Raw genomic sequence first — 18,428 nt, 5'->3', positions numbered from 1 at the left:
CAATAAAATTAAAATGCAGGTGAAACCGAGGTGAAGGCATGTCTTGCGTTTTTCTGAGTGCAGACATGCTATTGAATCATAATTATCATCCTTGCATGACACTCTTTGACAACTGAGAAGATCACGTGTTTCTGTCTTTAGATTTTTAGATTATGCCCATTTATTGGCTTCGTCCCATATGTAGTATATGTGTAGACATTATCTCTGTATTAAACTTCCCTTCCTCGGTGTGTAAAGCTAGTGCGTCTGTGTTGTAGAAATATTCTACATGCATTAAAAAAAAAGCAAGACCATCCACAAGAGCACATGGGTATCAGGCTAAACAGAATTTCACTTTCCAAGGGGGGATGTCAAATTTCTAATACTTCTTCAAGATTCTTGCTTCAGGAAAAGGGAGCCCGTCTGAGAGGGGCCGAAGTTGCTGCTGTGCATTAGCTATGCTGAGGGGGGTCATAAATTTTGGTTGTCAGCGTTTTCCGTGACTTTGTGGTGAAGGTAGCCGAGCTTTCATGTCATACATGAAATATGTTAGATCCCATCTTTAATGTAGAAACCGCAGTTGTTTGGTTACACTCTTTAAGGAGGTTGGTGGTCAGTGTTGCAATATTCGTGTGAGATTTAGTAAATTCTTATGTTTTATCCTCAAGAGAAACAATTTACTCTGAGGCTACGGAATATTTGCTTTTCCTCAGCAGTTTCTAAAGGCACGCACGGAGCACAACGAGAGGATGTGTTCCGCCCCAGCGTCTCAGCACTGCATAAGCACAACAGTTCGCTTTGCCGCGGGCTCTTTGATATAATCGTTGTCTGTACCCTGAAAATATTTAGCTGAATCAAAAAGATACAAATCAGACTAGGAATTACAGCAAAGAGAAGAGGAGTCAGGGAATAGTTCAGAGTGGAGCAGGGAAGTTTTATAAAACATAACATATGATTGGAAATCAACCTTTTAAAACCTGAAAGCTATTTCAGAGTTCTCTCCTGACAACCAGAAATTCCAGACAGCGCTGTTGCCCCTTTGTCAACCGGAGAAAATTCCCCTGGTTATTAAATATCAGTGGTTTTCATACCCAAATTTCAGATTTTCAATAACCAGTCTTCTCTACTATTATATAATGGAAAGGAATCTGAAAAAAAATACACACACACACATTATATATATATGTGTATATATATAAAACTGAATTGCTTTGCTGTATACCTGAAACTAACATTGCCAATCAACCACACTTCAACAAAGAATAAAATTTAAAAAGAATAACCAGTCTTCTGTGAATCAAAATTGAATCTGAAAGGAAGAAAGTTGTTCTTGGCAGTGGGGAGGGGTGGGGGGGAACAATAGTCTAGACCTTATCAGATAGTTGGAGATTCACATTCTAGCTTTTCTAGCTTTTAACTTTTCCTTGAACAAAGGGATAACACTGAAATCCAAAAAGACATACCCTCGGGCGACCTCATCTCTCTTAAAGTTGCAGGGTGCCAAAGCCAGGCCATCCTCTGCAACTCTGTTTGCTTTGGTTCCTCTGAAGAGGTTCACTGGCTTTCTTAGTTTTTTAAACACATAGGGGGAAAAAAATGCTGAAATTTAGTATTTCCTTTCATTTTCATCCTCTTTGAGGGTTAGCGAGCAGGGCCTCACAGATCCCCGGGGGAGAGGTGGTGAGGGTCCATGGTTAGCTTCAGTTTAGTGTTGAGAAAAGGGAGGCCCGCCGGTTGGTGATAGGCTCTTCCCAGGCTCTGTGATAAGCCACCATGCAATGCTGTCCATCCTCGAAAACTGCAGCCATGTTTGCAATACTTGGTCTCACAGCCTACATTCCAAATAATGCTGGAGGTGTTCAGCTGACCTGTGAGCACAGTGACCTGAGCTTCTGAGCTCTTCACTCTGTCTTGCTGAAAAGTAGGAAGATCATTTGTTGCTCTGAATGCTAAAAGTGAAAGGCACTCTTTTCTCTAGTCAGTGCACACATAGATCTGTTTCTTTGTAGAAAGTGAGCATAAGGAAGAGAGAAAAAATAATGATGTGCTCTTCGGGGGAAGAGGGGGTGGGTAACGCAGGTTGTGTCTGATATAGGCGGCAACTGTGTCTAAAGTGGAAACAAAACCCCCAAAATGACTATTTTATTTCATAAATGCCTGGGTCAGTGAGTATAAGCAACAGAAGGGTAAAGCAGAAAAATTTCACTGAGAATCAGGGGACCCCCACTCTGGAGGCCCAGCTCTGCCAATGAATAAGGTCATTCAGTTTTTCCAGGTCTCTGTTTCCCCATCTGTAAGATGAGAACACTGGACAGGTTGCCCTGTAAGTCCCTTCCAGCTCTGAAGCCTGGTGACTCCGTGGGAAATCCATGGCCTCTTCCTTTTGGTTACAGAACTCTCTGCTTAGGTATTTCCATGCTACAGTCAATATCATTTTCATTTCGAATGAAATAAAATATGTGCCATAGAGTGTACCTTTGGTTTTATCAGTGTTTTGACTGCCACAGAATTAGGAGTCATGTCTGGGCGAAAGTGGACGTCACTCCATTCTGGTTTTGCTCCAGAATATGTGTGTTTGGAATTATAAGAGAGTCCCTTAAGAAATTACTGCAGTTATTGCCTTTCTCCACTTATGCACTCCTAGCCTTTTAATAACTGGGAGCCAAAATTCCCTGACCAGTAGTTTTAATTTGCATTAAAAACAGATTTATTATTTACAGAAACACAAAGAATTTATGGGACTCAGAGCTGCCGCTCCAGCTTGGATCTCGCCTAATCATAGCTATGGAATCAATTAACAGTTCATCTGTGAAATGTGATAAAATCTTATGAGATACATATTGCCCAACAACTGAGAACGAGATGAAAGTATGCTCTGGAAGAGTAACGGGGCTTCAGGGTTTTACAATCGCCATTGAATAGAGTTCCATTAGGAACTCAGTATTCAGGATGGCCACAAAAAAAAAAAAAAAAAAAAAAAAAAAAACCACGGTGTCTGAACAGATGATAGAGCACTGAGTAATAAACCTGGCCAGCCAGTCCTGCTTTGATTAGTTTCCAACACCCTAGAAAAGGGGGCCATTTATTTAAGTGTTGTTGCTCATGGCAAATGAGCTTGTGGGGCTTGGAGTGGGTGAGGGGAACGCCTGAGTGCAGAGCTATAAATTGCTGCAAAGCTAGTGCCTCCAAGAAGGGCTGCCTGGGAGGCCCGGGTAGTTGGCTGGGACTGAGCCTCCATGGGGTAGGTCAGGAGGTTCTGAGCGTTATCTGGGAATCTACCTTGTAAAACTAAGTTATTTTCTCACTGGGTTAGAGATCCTTTTTAAAGATCAAAAATGATTTTTCCTCCCATCCTTGCTACACCTTCAATTATATCTATTTTTGTACATCGGTGGTTTATATTCCTGTATCACATCAAGCTTTAAAATGTAACCTTCTGAAAGATCATAGGGTCTTAAGTGTCTTGTTTTACTCTTGAGAAAACTGACTCTAATGATGAATGATTGACCCAGAGGACAAAGCCAGCAGATGCCAGAACAAGGGTAGGACAGTCTCTTGATTTTCCGGGGACCACTCGACAGATGAATTATTCTGAGGGGGCTCTCTCAGTGATCCCTGCTGGGGATACGGCATCCACATGTCATCAGCGTTTCATGTAATCATTACACATAACATGGAGAAGAACATGTAAATGGCATAGATTTGAGACAACGAACAAACCCCGAAAGCTTTACCTGCATCCACCCTGGAATTATACATGCTGGTTTTTAGACAGATAAGACATGCCCAGAAGTCTCCCCAATCATGCTGAGTTTCTTAGAAAATCGGCTTGAACACATAGATTGTGCCCAGGCTGAGGATAAGCCACAGTCACTGCGAGCCTAGGGTTCTGTGCTAGAGAAGAGACACGCGGGAAATTGCCCCAGTGTCCCCTCTCCTCCCCCTAATGGGTTTTGGTGGTGTTCACAGGCTCTCACCCTCTCCCTCTCTCTGTTTTCTCCTCTACATTTGCAGTTTTGAAACAACAGTGGGATATTTTGGGATGAAGCCAAAGTCTGGTGAGAAGGAGATCACACCCAACCACGTGTTTATGGTGTGGTACGAGTTCTGCAGTGACTTCAAGACAATTTGGAAACGGGAGAGTAAAAACATATCTAAAGAAAGGTAAGGCTCTAGTAGATTCATTAACACGCACACACCCGGAGCCTGGGAAACCTCCTTCTCCAACCTCACGAAGTGTGCCCACCTCACACAGTCAGTATTGCCTCTCAGAGCCAGTGGACATGGAGCGAGGATTATTGCCTCGGGGTTCGTGGGGAAATTCAAGGGGGGAGGCTTGCTGTCCGCACAAGCAGATACACTCACGTGATCTGATAAGTTACACTTTCTTAACCCCTTCCAATTACTAGCTAGTAAATGAAAGGGGAGCTGTGCTAATTTGCAACAGATTGCTTCTCTGCGGATTTTCATGTTGGCCCAGGCTAAATGAGGCAGCCTTGCTGTCGCAGACAGTACAGACAAATAAAAGTGAATGCTTTTCCCATTAATACACTGAACTTGCATCAAAGGGAAATCTCTGCGACTCGGGCCACACTTAACACAGTGTTGAAGCCCCGCTCTGGATTTACAGCGCCACTTCTGACTCCCCGTATCCTGCTGAGGACATCAAACTGCGTGCCGCTCGGCCTCATTGCAGCCTCCTGATTTTATTAGTTGGGGGTAGAAGGCAAACCTCGGCTCTGAATATAGGGAGGGCGTGTGTGTTCTCCTTGGAGAGAGACTGGATTTGGCCCTGTTTATTGGAAAGAAAGCATTTCTGCTTGATCGCAGTTTTGATCGGGTTGCCACTGTTCTGCAAAGGGTGTCATGGATCTAAACTTCAAACAGGTCTTGCTGCTACTCCTGAGAAACAGATGTATAAGAGTGTCATTCGAAGTGGAGGAGGAGACAAATGAAGGGAACCAGTTTAAGTGTAGCATCTATATCTCACCAAACATGGAGACCTGAAATTCCATTATTCAGTATTTTTGTGCTTTACTTTGTAATCAGAGAAAAGGTGTATACATAATGTATCTACACACACACACACACACACACACACAATACACTAATATGTTTTACCTTAAAAAACTAAAGGGAGCCTAATTTAAAGATTTTTTGGACTCATTTTTTCTGAGTCTCTAAATGTTTTCGTGGGGAATTCTTTCAAAAGCCTGTTTTTTTTTCTAAGGAAGTCAAAGAGCTTCAAAAATATTTATCAACACAATCTTCCCACCATTACCTCTTTTGGAACTTGGGTATTAAACTTGAGTATATCCATTATGTTGATAAACTGAAGCAGAGAAAAGTTAAGGGACATTGTTAAGAAAATAGATTGTTGATAATAACATGACAAAAATCCTAAAAATCTTGACATCTGACTCACTGCTCTTGCCCTGCAATCACTTATTTTGCCCTTTAAGCTAAAATAAGCTTCCGTGGACTACATTCTGTGTTTGATGAGTCTCGGAGGAAAGTGACAGAGCCGAGCTCTTCTCTCTCCCACAGGGTAGCAGCTGGCCGGCCAGCCCTCCGTGTCCCCACCCAAAGGCCAGGGAATCCCTCATGGGCCCTGAAAGTCCAGCCTTTGCTTAAGATGTTACATGTTCAGATTTTGATCATAGCCCTCAGTGACTTTGCTCTTGTTGTTAGAGCCCTAAAAATGATTCACAAAAACCAACTGGGAGAGCAATTAATTGCTTTTCACTTGAATAATCTTCTGTTGAAATAATGAACTGTATTCCAAGTGGGGGAATTTTTCCCTATCACAGAAGTTAGACGAAACCCATTGTGGGCCTGCGGTGATACGCAGCCGCCCTTCAGGATGACCTGCTCTCTGATTCCTAGCGATGGGCACTTACAGCGCTGTTTCCCGGGTGCAGCTGGTGAATTGCCCACTTCACACTCTGTAAACCAACACCTTTAAAAGGTCGTGACTTCCCGGGACCCTTTTCAGTTCTTCTCATTTAGCAATTTCAGGGGTCTCTTCATCCCAGCCGTACTTTGTGAGCTAGATCACCAACGTTTCTAACCTAAAACATCTCTGAAAGTTAATGATGGCTCATAAAATATTTGTGGGGCAGCCTGTTTACAAAATCTACTTGTTAAGCGATGTTAGCACGTTATGCATATTACTGCTCATTCAGTTCAACAAACTGGTTAGTATGCAGGGTTTTCTCATCAAGTGAGGATTTTTTCAATTGTTCTCTGCCTGCTACGGATTTTAGCTTTTAAACTGTTGGAATCACTTATTCCTTATAGTGAAATAGGCAAATTAACTTGATTCTATGGTTATAATCAAATGAAAATCAGTATGATTGCTTTGTTTTGACCCCTATTTAATGATATTTGATATTGTCACTTTTTAACTATACTTTCCCCAGAATTCCAATAAATCTTAACAACACAAAATGTCAGGAGGTAGCATAACAGTATGAAAATATCTTCAAAAATTAAGTTCATAACCAAATGAAAACCTGACAGCCTGTAATTATTAGGGGAAAAAACTGTAGTTTGGGATTCCATCCAAAGGAATTTCATCCACTTGATTTTTAGATGTATTTGTAAGGCCAACTAAAACCCCCAGAATCATTGAGGAAAATTAAGAATCAACAACAGTATTTTCAAAGGGACAGATTCACTCCCAAATGAAATGGAAGTTTTGAAAACTAGTTTAGGCCACTTGAGGTCAATTTTAGGTGACGCAGAATATTTCCTTCTTGTTCTGCTTAGTATGGTTTCCATGAACACACAGTAACTGGGTGCGAAACTGAGATGATGCAGCCCCACAGCCGAGTAACAGCCACCCCTCATGAAACTCAGAACGAAGCCTGAACACACAGATGACTGATAAGACGTCTAACGTGCTTGTGCCTCGCGAATGAATGACAAACCCTATTATTATTGAGCTGGTGACAGGGCACGAGTCTGTGTTTGAGTAGAAGAGAGCTAGTATTTCACTGGGGAGATGGCTCACCTGCAGATTAACTCTATCTGTAGAAGAGCGAGCTATTAAATGATGGTATATTAATGGTGTTAAACGTACCCTTGCCATGTAAGCCAGTGTTAGGCAAAACAGCAAACCTGGGTGTCCAGGCACAAATCCAGACTGCCCTGCTCCCTAGAGCTTCGGTCTGTGACCCGCACAGCCCTCACGCTGCCCCAAGTACTGGAACTCATCCTCCAGTGAAATGTGCCGGGCCCTTCTCTTACCCATCCTTAGTACAGGCATTGTTCAGTACTGTTAAAAAAAAAAAAAAAAAAAAAAAAAAAAGACCTCTGCATAAAGGGTTGAAAACCAGCATTTTAGTGCCATTCATTTGCTTTGTGATCTTGGGCCAGTCCCTTATTGCCGGGGGACCCAAATATCACATCTGTAAAAATGCGTGTATTGGGATGGAACAGGAACTAAATGTTTACTACAATCTTTTCTAGCTTAAAAGTCCTCTGAATCTAGAAAGTACTTTTTTGCTATTTTGAGAACCTGTGTGTTTTATTTCTGAGATGATGCCCCTCACCTTTGCTTTTGAGCCCGTGAGGGCCCATGCTAAAAGACGTTTCAAGGCAAAGTCTGGTGGTGAGTGGGGGAGAGATATGGGGCCACAGAGAAGTGTAATTGTCCATTTGGATTTGGTAAATGCTTTCAGTGACCTCCCCTCACGCCCCCAGTTCTTCCCCTAAAATGCTAAGGTTGATCTTGAAGACCGCATTTTTGAATTGGAAGCATGCACACAAAAAATCTTTCCGTTTGTCTGCATCCAACATCGCATTTAGTGGTTTATAAAAGTTCATCATGATTCTTATTCTCAGAGGCAGCTTTGCCTCAATTTGACTTTTTCATGCACTTTTGTATTTGTGCCTCTTGACAGGCAAACACTGAACAGAGTTCTGTAACACACATTTCTTCCACCTATTAAGTCAACAGGTTACTTGAGCATGTACGTAATTGCAAGGAAGTAACCTAACTTTTGCTGCTACCTTTACTGACTATTCTTCACTCACTTTCTGCTTTTTCTTTTTCTCCCCCTGTTGAATTGTTCTGAGATATACAACCTCCCTCATGAAATTTCCCACTATTTAGGATATGTTAATACTGCTTCCCACATATGCCCGCACGTGCACACGCACAGGGCACTAACCACTACTGCCCACAAAGTGAGCTATGAATTTGCAGAAGGTAAAGAAGTCCCAGGGGAGTCATGACTCCAGGAATAAAGTCTTGGCAAGTAATTCACCCTGAGCCAAAGCAAACTTTAAAAGTGCCATTTAAAAACCCATAATGGGTAAGTAAGGAGCGAATGAGGAGTTTGCTGAATTTTATGCAAAATGCTAATAAGACATTTCATTATATACGTAGCTGTAGTTTACACCGTGGATGTAATGAGTGGTTATGGGAATGGATGGTCCGTTTGGGTTTTGCTTGTTTGCTTGTTTGTTTTAGTTCAGCTAAATACCAACAGGATTTTTGTTGTAAGTGTATTACTTGCAGCTCTGATGGTTAATGATGCAACTGCAGGTAGTTCAGAGCTGTTGTGGGATTTATCCCATAGCTGTTCTCAGAGCTCCCTACTGCTCGGCTCACTTTAGGACCAGGAGTTGGGGGCTAAAAAGGTGGTCACTTAACCCACAAATGAGCCGTTGGTTGTGATGTAGACATTGAAGGAATTCCTCTCTTTATATGATAGTTATTCCTGGAAAAATTTCTGTAAACTAACATTTTTAGTCATTGAATTCTGCTTTTCTACTGACCTACATTCATGATAACTGAATAAGGTAACTTTCTATTCTCTAGCCCTCTGTTATGTGGTCAGATGGTTTGCGTATACTTAACTGCTAAGAAGCTTCATATTTTAGAAAACCCCTTTAATAAGAAAAATGATCACCCCCAGTTAATAGGCAAAACTTTGACTTTTGCTAAGTCACATTGAAGGCAGTTCTGTGCAAATACATGAAGAGTAAATATCCCAGCAAGCTAACTTATAAACAGAATTTGTGATTATGATAATCACAAAGGATAAAACCTGCTTTTCCCCCAAGCAATAAATTTAAAACAACTTCTGCAAAATTAAAAATATGCCATGAATTAAGGAGAGGAGATAGTAGGCTTTTAAATGGTAAAAATTGTAGGATCATTGATTTTTAAAAACTAAAACACCTCTTTTGACCCTCTTTGCTCTGGAAACTATCTCCTGTCCCTTCCAGCTTCTTTAAAAAAGAGTTTATATCCATTTCCTCACTTCTTGTTACTTAGCACACAGTCCCTCCTTTCTGTATCAGTGAGGATAAAGCTTCAGCTGCTGTAACAAAGACCAAAGCAACTTTTGCTTAACAATCTGAATGCAAGTTGTGTAGCTGTCTGGGACCCAGTTTCCTTTTATTTCGTGGCCGCCATCATTAAGCTGTGGTCCTTACTCACAAGGCTGAAGATGGCTCACCTCGTGTCCGTCAGCGCTGCTGCAGCTGAGTTCCTGCCAGTAGAAAGGGAGGGCGCCCCCTTTCCTTTTAAGAGTCTACACTTAAGAGCCTGGAAGGTTCACATATTTCACTGGGCAAGACTTAGTGTCACGGCTATACGTGAGGGAGACCAGGAAATGCAGGTCTATCTGGGAGCCATGTACCCAGCTAAAGACTCATGGGTTCCACTCCTAAAGGGAGCAGGAGAAATGCTGTTGAGACCATCAGCAGACTTTCTACCTTTCCCATTTGTGAAATCAAATGACTCTTTCTGACTCCTTGCCACTACTGGCTTTTGACACTGACGACAGTTTCTTCCATCTTGAAAATGCTCCAGTCGCATTCTGAGTCTTTTTCGGTAAAGGTGACCACCCCTCTTTCATCTCCTTTCTTGGATCCTCTTTTTCTTCTCCTCTTTATGTGTTGCCCTTCCCCAGGGTTCAGATCTCTGCTCCTCTTTTCTGCTCTGTAGTCTCTCCCTAGCTAGTCTCAACTACTCTCGCAGCTTCGCCTGTCACCTCTTTGCCAAGTCCTAGCCAGAGCCAACCTCTTAGTTCTAAAAATCTTAGACCCAGACCTCCAACCACACGCTAAACATTCCCACAGGATGCCCAGCCTTCATCTGCACTTTAGTATGTCCTGAGGCTCCAGCTCTCAACTGTACCACTCTCCCCTTTGTGTCCAAAGCAGGCTGGAAACCGGAATCATCTTTAATGCTGCAAGATTCACTTTGCCCCTACTGCTGCCTCCTCAGCAGTTCTGCTTCTTTACCCTGTTTTCTCAGTGGCTCTGCCCTAATTCAGGACCTCGTCTCTCACCTGGATTATTGAAAATCTTTCTTACTGTTCTCTCTGCCTATAGTTTTTCTCTTTCCTCTTCAGTGGCCTTTAATATTATGTGTAGTTATCTTTCTAAAACAGAAATGAGATCATATCTATTTGTTTAAACATGTTCTGTTCTGAAATCGAGGGATGAAAATCAGCCATGATTGGTACTTACAGTCATTAACTTTGGGGGGCCTCATGACAGCCCTAGAATGTGTATTACTGCTTTACAGATAAGCACAAGAAAGAGTAAATGAATTACCAACATCACAGTTTTGCTAGTAAGCAACAGAATGTGGATAAGGACCTAGGTCTTATGTGACAGTAAGCTTGAGCTCCTTCAGGGATTCCCTATTTCTCCCAAATGAGAGCAATGAGCTTCCAACAACTTGCCTTAGCTCACTTTCCAACCTCATTTCCCGTATCCTCATCTCCCACGTGCCTATGATATTGACTCTGTTTCTCCCATCTGCACGTTCTTGCCTTGTGTTCTCATTGGATAATTTCTTTCCACTGCATCGTCCCCAGTTAATTCTTGGTCAGAACATAGTCATCCTTTAAGGATGACCTCCAAAACTTCTCCTCTAAAAATCTCTGAAATGCCCCTAAGTAAAAGAATTATACCTTCCTCTGGTGTCGGGCAGCATGTTTTTCTTACCATCCTCTAGCACTCAATTCATCCCAACTGGTTATTTTAGCACTTTATGTGTCTTTTTCCACCTTTAGGACTGAAACCCATTCCTGGTTATATACGCTGTGACACATTCTCCAACACAGAGCCTAATAATTGTTTACTAATCTAGAAAGGACTTCAACATAGTACAAAATGATACTAAGTGAGCATTGAAGATCTGGGCGGTGTAACAGTTTGGAGGATGAAATGGTTCCAAAGAAATGTGGAGGCTAGGGAGGGCTTGGGAAAGATGGTGAGCCATAAACGGGGCCACCCTCTGTGAAAGCTGTAGAAGCAATTCTGAAGCCAGTACCGGAATGTTAGAAATCAGCTGCTCCCAAATCTGGCAGATCTTTCAAGTCACCTGGAGAGCTTTGTAAAAATATAACCAGAGCCACCAAGTCAGAATCCCAGGGGTTTAGAGCTCAGGGATGTGCAGTTTTAGAAAACTCCCTGCAGAGAGAGGGTGAGCAAGAATACATTTTGTGTTTGGTTGCTTCAATAAATGTCTTGGCTTTACCCATCCTTTGCTTAAATCCATCAGGTAAGCTTTGGAGAAGGGAAGAAGTTGTTCATCTTCCCAGTGTTTCTTACTTTGTTCAGCCAACTTTAGGAATGGCTAGACACAGGTGATCGTGAAGGTCTCTTCCAGTGCTGATGTCCTGTGATCTTAGGTAAGAAATGAACTGGACATGGACAGAGCGGATGAATTCAGCTCCATAGAGAAGAAAGGGGTAAGGACCTTTTGGCAACCACGTGCCGAAGTCCTGGACTTGGAAGGCTTGACACACACTTTGGAGGAATCACGTAGTGTGATTTCTGGGGCCAGCCTCATTGCCGTGTTCTCTCTGTGTCCTCTGAGTCCACACCGTCTCTCACATGTTTGCAGTTTGCATTCCCATGATATAAATTTGCACCACTTAATCAGCTTGATTTAAACACATATTTTTAAAATATCTATTACTTCCTAAGTGCTGTACAAGCTACAAGACCCCATTCTGGAAGAATTTAACCTCATGATCCCATAATGCCTCCTTCATAAAGCTCTCCCCAAGAGAGCTCTTTCCTCCAAAATTCCATGGAGGGAGCAGATGGGGAGTGGTTACTGTCTCTTTAATTTTGGCGTTGGTGACTTCTTTTCCATTATTTTGTCATGGACGTTTTCTCCGTCAAATAAATCATAAGCCCTGGAAGACCAGGGCAATGTCTTGTACTTCTTTGTTCTCCCTCTAGCACCTTGTATTTCCTTGTACGTAATGAGGGCTCAATTAATATTTGTTGAACAAATAAACAATCACCATGTTTTCTTTTGCCACATTGAAACTGATTACAGAGTTTGCTGTCTACTGCTGATAGATGAGAGATCTTATTTATTTAGACTTTGGTGGTAGAATTCCCCAAATATATCCCATATGGGTTGTTTCTGCCCAAGTATCTAAAATCTTTACAGCTTTGTTAAAGAGGATAGACGTGTTCAAAACAAGAAAGACTAGTTAATGGGGTAAAACAATCACCTTCTCTGTATTACTTTCAATTTGCCTTAAAAAAAAAAAAAAAGAACTAGAAAAAGAATAAGGAAGTGAAGATACTTGGGATTCATGGTTGGCCAAGCCTCAAATCTCTTTAGAGCTCAAATAAGAACCTTTGAGAGCATCTGTCCACACTCTGTTTCCCTAGCTTGGCAGACAGCAGTGGAAACCCAAAGCAAGTCCCCTTCATTCAGCTAGAATATTTGTAAATTGCTTATCTGCGGGACTCCTGACAGCTCCTGCCTTGGGCGTAGAATAGATGGAGTAGGGGGCTGCCTGGGTAGTGTGATTTGAGGGGCGCCAGAAAGGCTGCCTGCTCCACCCAATCTCCCCTGTTTCCTCCCCCTCTTGGTTTCAGTCACCCGTGCAAGCAGGCTCTGATCAGTTCCAGTTTTTGGTGAGACTTGGTAGGTGGTACAGGTTTCAAAACCAAAAGTGGGGGAGCTGGCACCTCCAAGGATGTGCGTGTCTTCATTATTAGGATTAGAAATGTCTTCCTAAGACTAGCAGTGCGTTGCAATTAAACTTGCAGATTTATGTCCCAGGACCGGCTTGAGTTTCCAGATTGTCTCCCAGACGCCTCTTCCTGAACAAGGAAACACAATGCTGTTACCTTTCACTCCGCACCTAAGTCGCCCAGGCGGCTCAGGGTGTTTCGTCTACCAAGTGCAGAGTGATTGGCTTTAACTGATCACACATTCCAGGGCAAGTCCAGGACCCCCGCCCCCACCCCCACTTCCACTCCCCTGTGGCCTGGGGGAGACGCTCTGCCAACGGAAGCGGCCTTTGTTCTGCAATTAATCATTTGAAGTCAAAGTGTGTTTGGGTATTACAAGTGATAACCCACAAAAGCTATCAAGTGGCTGATTGCGTAGCTGGTGACATGCAACCTCTATGAGGTCTTCCTTCATTGTAAACAGAAAAATATCTTAGGAATGAGGTAGGGAAAGTTGTCAAGTTTAGGAAGTGGAAGTGATGGGCTAATTTGTCATGGAATAGCTGAGAGGCTAGATTCTGATGTGTAAGGAGCTAAGTCTTTTAAGTCTAAGGCTTCTCTTACTTCCTGCTGGTCTGTCTTACCACGGCTGCTGGTGAAACTGGTCCCGGAGTCGGGCAGGGGTGGAGGGGTAGTCAGGGTCAAGGGTCAGACTCAGAAGAGGGTATAAGCTTAGAAGAGTGTGTGTCTGTCCAAGTCTGTAGCCCTGCTGGCCTGCCTGAGATGAATGATTTTGAGGCCACCCATTATTCCATATTGTCTATGGCTGTCTTCTCTGAGTTTTATTTTCTTACCCTTTGGAGACATCCCACATAGCCGAGTCCATGATGTTTTCATCAGTTGCTGCAGGGAAGGAGAAATTTCCCTTTACATTGAGGGGGTTAATCAGTTTAGTCTTTTGTGATTTTTTTTTTTTTTTTTTTTTTTTTACTGATAGTGAAGAGTGACTTTATCTGTTTCATTGACTTTCATAACTGTTATCTATGTGGAATAGTTATATGAAGAATTCAGAAATACCTAGTGAAGGACGGTTGTCAAGGTGGATGGAAATAAGAGTGGTTCCCACAGCCCCAGCAGGTCTCCCTGATTGTACTGACTCACTTAGAACCGAAACTGGATGTTAGCCCACTTTCCCCTGGCTGTGGAGAAGCATCCTGACTCAGTGAACTGAGGACAGTAACTGTAGAGACTTAAGGAGTATCAAAAGATACAAAACAAACCCCGCAGTGTACACAGAGCCTTCCTTCTGCTGTCCAGGCTACTGGGCAAAGGCTGGTGTAGCTCCACCTCTCCAAAAGTACAACATTAAAAACAGCTCCTATCATGCTAACACCATCTATGCGGCAGGGAATATCCAGTGAGGAAAATTCCAAGCTGGCGCCCTCAACCTTCTCCATGTAAAGCACCACAAACCACGTGGTGCTGAGCGTTCTTCAGCAAAGCTGCCGCCCCACCTCCCCAAGGTCTCTTTGGACAGTACTCTTTGTTCCTTGACCTGATGCTAGTAAGTTCAAGGCTTCATGGAGATCATGGGAAAGGAGTGAATAATCATCTCTACAGCTTCTTGTACACTGTCTCTGACTTTTTCTCCTGAAGAGAGACCATAAAAATATCATCATGTGCTTGTAGAAGAAGCTGTCCCTAATAATGATTGGTAAAGCCATCCCACATTGGGAAGCCAGACTGGCAAGTTTTTTATTTACTGGTGTGATCTTCAGTAGGTGCCAGCACCTTTTCCTTCCCACAAAACCCTTATCCGCCCCTCGAAAGTGGACAAGGGCATGTTTTTCTCATGCTCTTTTGCTGATCATGTTCTCCCATGTATTTCAGAATAGCCACCAAATGAAGAGTTCTCGTCCTTGGTAGATGCAGATTCACACGTCTTCGAATTTTAGGAGAAGTCTAGGGTCAGAGTAGTTTGGTCCTTCAGCTTTTACTGTCCTGCTTTTTAGCGAACTTGGGTATTATTCCCTGCAGCAACCTGACTTAAAAGGCCCATGACTGTACATACTGGCACACAGAGCCTGCCTCATTCCCTTTCTAGACTATTTTGACCTCTTTGGTGATGAGTGATATTGTCTTACTTTTTTTAATTCTCATTTTTTATTGAAGTGTCGATTTACAGTGTTAGTTTCAGTTGTACAACAAATGGATTCAGTTATCTGTCTATCTATCTATATTTTTTTCAGATTCTTTTCCATTACAGATCATTACAAGAAGTTATTCCTTGTGCTATACAGTAGGTCCTTGCTATTTTTCTATTTTATATATAGTAATGTGAGTCTGTTAATCCCAAACTCTTCAGCTGTCCCTCCCCTCACCTTCCCCCCAGTAACCACAGTTTGTTTTCTACATCTGTAAGTTTAAGTCTTCTTTAAACAGATTCACATTACAGCAGGTCAGATTTCATGCTTTTACTAACATGCATTTCATGAACTATATTCCCTGCAGTGCCTGCCTTTTCTTTGCCTTCATCCACTGATGTTCCCAAAGCCGTTGACTTTGAATGTCTTCAGTGAAGATGTGTACAGCGTCCGGGTCATGTAGTAATTAATGTTTCCAGGTCACACTGTACCGGATGGCCAATAGAGCTTCCTCTTTGAAGCTAGTAGCACTGTAGGCAAAAACTTTACTTCCATAATCCTGAACTCTCTTCCTCAGTCCCATTGTGAATATTACAAGAGTGAGTGATCTATGAAGTATGCTCTGGTAATATTACCGGATTGTCTGTTTTCCACTTGCTGAAATGAACTGGTCATTATCATTTAGAAATTTCTAACAAATATCACCAACAGATGTTTAAAACAGAATGGTATTTTGTGGGGTCCATTTTCTCTTCTTTCATTTTTTAAAAAATATTTTTTTAGAGCAGTTCTAGGTTTACAACAAAGCTGAGAGGGAGGCACAAAAATTTCCCATATATCCCTTGTCCCCACACATGCATAGCATAACTCACTCATCAGGGTACCTTTCTTTTAACCAAAGATGAAGGTTATTGACACATCATAAGCACCCAAAGTCCGTAGTTTTTACCTTAGGGTTCACTGCTAGTGTGTATATTCTGTGGGTTCAGACAAACTGTATAATAACATAATCCATCATTATAGTATCATAGAGTATTTTCATGGCCCTAAACCTCCTCTGCTCTTTGCCTGTTCATCTCTCCTTGCCTGTACAACCACCATTTTTTTTTTACTACCTCCATAGTTTTGCCTTTTCCAGAACATTTACTCATTTTTAAACACTAAAATTGACCCCACTCTTTAGAGTGTAGATTCCAGCCTGAGCCGTGATTTGAGGTCAGTTGTGTTCAGACCCCAATTAATTAAAAATGTCACCTAGTCTCATACTTGAAGAGTTATTCAAAAGTTCATAGGTTGACAGTCTTGTTACAGTTTAGACAGTGATTTGGAATGGGGAAGAAAGGAAAAGGGACCCAAACAGATGACCCCCAAAAATGTTAACTGCAGTTGCAGAAGTAAATTGGGAGAAACCTTCGAGTGCGATCCAGTGGATTCATGTCATCTTCATTCTGGGTTTATTGAGAGCAAAGGAAGCGAATAAAAACTGGAAAGTAGGGCCGAAATCAGGAAGATCAATTAAAATTCTCTGAAGACCACAAAGATAATGAATCATAATGCAACGTAAGGTAATTCCTGACTTTACAACAGAGAAGTAAGTGGGTGTCCCGGTGAGCACTTAGTTTTCCCACACTTCAGCTCATCTCAGTCTGTCCCCACTGTGTCCATCTGTGCATATTTGCCAGAGACTGTTCATCTCCCAGGCTTAGACCATATCTGAGAAGTAACAGAGGCAGAGAAGAGTGGCAGAACTGGCTGTGTTTTGATTTTTAAAGATTTGATTTTTCATTCGAGCCCCAAAGCTGGAATCTAGTGGCTGTGGCTGTCAGAAGAATCATCCTTTTAAGAAGTCTTGTCTTAATCAGCTGTTCATCTCCAAGATATCCCTGGACAATTCTTTTGGAAGATGACTTCTGTTAGCTGTCCTTCTCCTGGACAAGAAGTTTCTTTCTTTCTCTTTCCCCCTAGGAGATTCAGTGGGTTCTGCTGAGTTCCATCCAAGGAGTTTTCCATCTTTGTTTTTTCTTTTTTAACAGCAGAGCTTTTTTTTTTTAACCAAATGAAAACATACATGAAACCCCAATCTATAAAAACTGATAAAATTAAGCTTTTCTGGTGGAAGCAGTCTTGAAGATATTAGGGTCAGGAGAATCCTAAACTCTTCCTTCTTGCCTTGAGGCTGAGGGTTAAGGCTCTTTGGAAGACAGTTTGAAAACACTGCTGAGTTACTGGTTTTTCCATTAGTGATGAGGATTGCAAAACAGCCTGAACACTCTACCTACCCCACCTCCTAATTGGCTGGTATGCGTAATTCCTGCGCTTGAAAATGAAGGCACTTCTCTTATTGTAAAATTCATGATGATTTCAGTCTATTCTGCCTTGTACATCATGAGCCAATGAAATACTGGATGTCAAAACAATAAAGGCATCGTACGTCTTCAGGCTCACAGAGGGCTGGGTCCTGAGTTGGTTTGATTCAGCTGTAGGAATATACATCTAGCCTGTAGAAACCCCAGAGTATGCTCAGTTTCAAGGTCTCCCAGAAAAGGAGGCTGTAAAGTGGGGATCCTACATTTCTAAATGGAAAGACATGTCGTTCTTTGGAATGCAGTTCCCTCAGCTGCCTTGTGACCCCCGCTCTCTGATGGGTGAAAGAAAAAGGATGATTTTGCACATGATCAAGCTCTTTTCATTTAGGATGGAAGTAATGTTCTCTTGCAGCTTTCTACATTCTAAGTGGAAGCAGAATTCCCTCCTCAACCAGCCAAGGTTGGAGATGATTTCTTGAGAGTAAGGACTAAGCAGGACCATCAGAGGACACACGTCACTCTCCCATTTCATATTTGTGTCTTTCCTCCGTGGACTATTTACCGGGGCCCTCAGTAGCCTTCTAGGGATGTGTTATAACGAGAAAGAAGAAAAGATAAGGTTTTCAAAAATCTATTTTACTAAGCATTTCTAAATTGAAAATTGTTATTTTTTCCCCTGACTTGTTTAATTCCCCTATATTTCAGATTTTTCTTATATGATGTATAATGTAACCTTTGAAATTTAATCTAGGTATTTGCCTGTGAGTAATCCTGAGCAACTAACTACATGTGATAATCTAAATATTTTGTTTCTAGAGACCAGAAACAAAAATAGAATCCATATCTAGGCCAGAACCAAAAACAAGTCCCTGAGCAGTGGAGCCAGGAGGGACATTGAGCATGGATGTACTTAGAAATTGATCAGTTCTCTTTGACTGCATGCAGAAAAGTCTAGAGGGAGAGGCAGATTCCAGACTTGAGAGAAGTTGTATAGGCTCTCTGACCCTCAGTCTCCTTTGGAGCAGAGTGACGTGGATACTTCTCA

General features: G+C 42.1%; 1 protein-coding gene across 3 annotated transcripts in view; it reads left to right on the top strand.

Annotated features, from left to right (window-relative positions):
- FMN1 (formin 1) overlaps positions 1-18,428 on the top strand; it is a 397,658-nt gene that overhangs the window by 360,011 nt on the left and 19,219 nt on the right. For all 3 annotated transcript variants that reach the window (XM_032481561.1, XM_032481564.1, XM_032481562.1), the window contains one exon: positions 3,994-4,143. In XM_032481561.1, the coding sequence (XP_032337452.1) occupies positions 3,994-4,143 (150 nt within the window). The remainder of the gene's footprint in view (positions 1-3,993; positions 4,144-18,428) is intronic.

Source organism: Camelus ferus, chromosome 6, assembly GCF_009834535.1.
Source record: "Camelus ferus isolate YT-003-E chromosome 6, BCGSAC_Cfer_1.0, whole genome shotgun sequence".
In the NCBI taxonomy this organism is placed as follows: domain Eukaryota; kingdom Metazoa; phylum Chordata; class Mammalia; order Artiodactyla; family Camelidae; genus Camelus; species Camelus ferus.
This window is presented reverse-complemented; position numbering and strand designations above follow the sequence as displayed.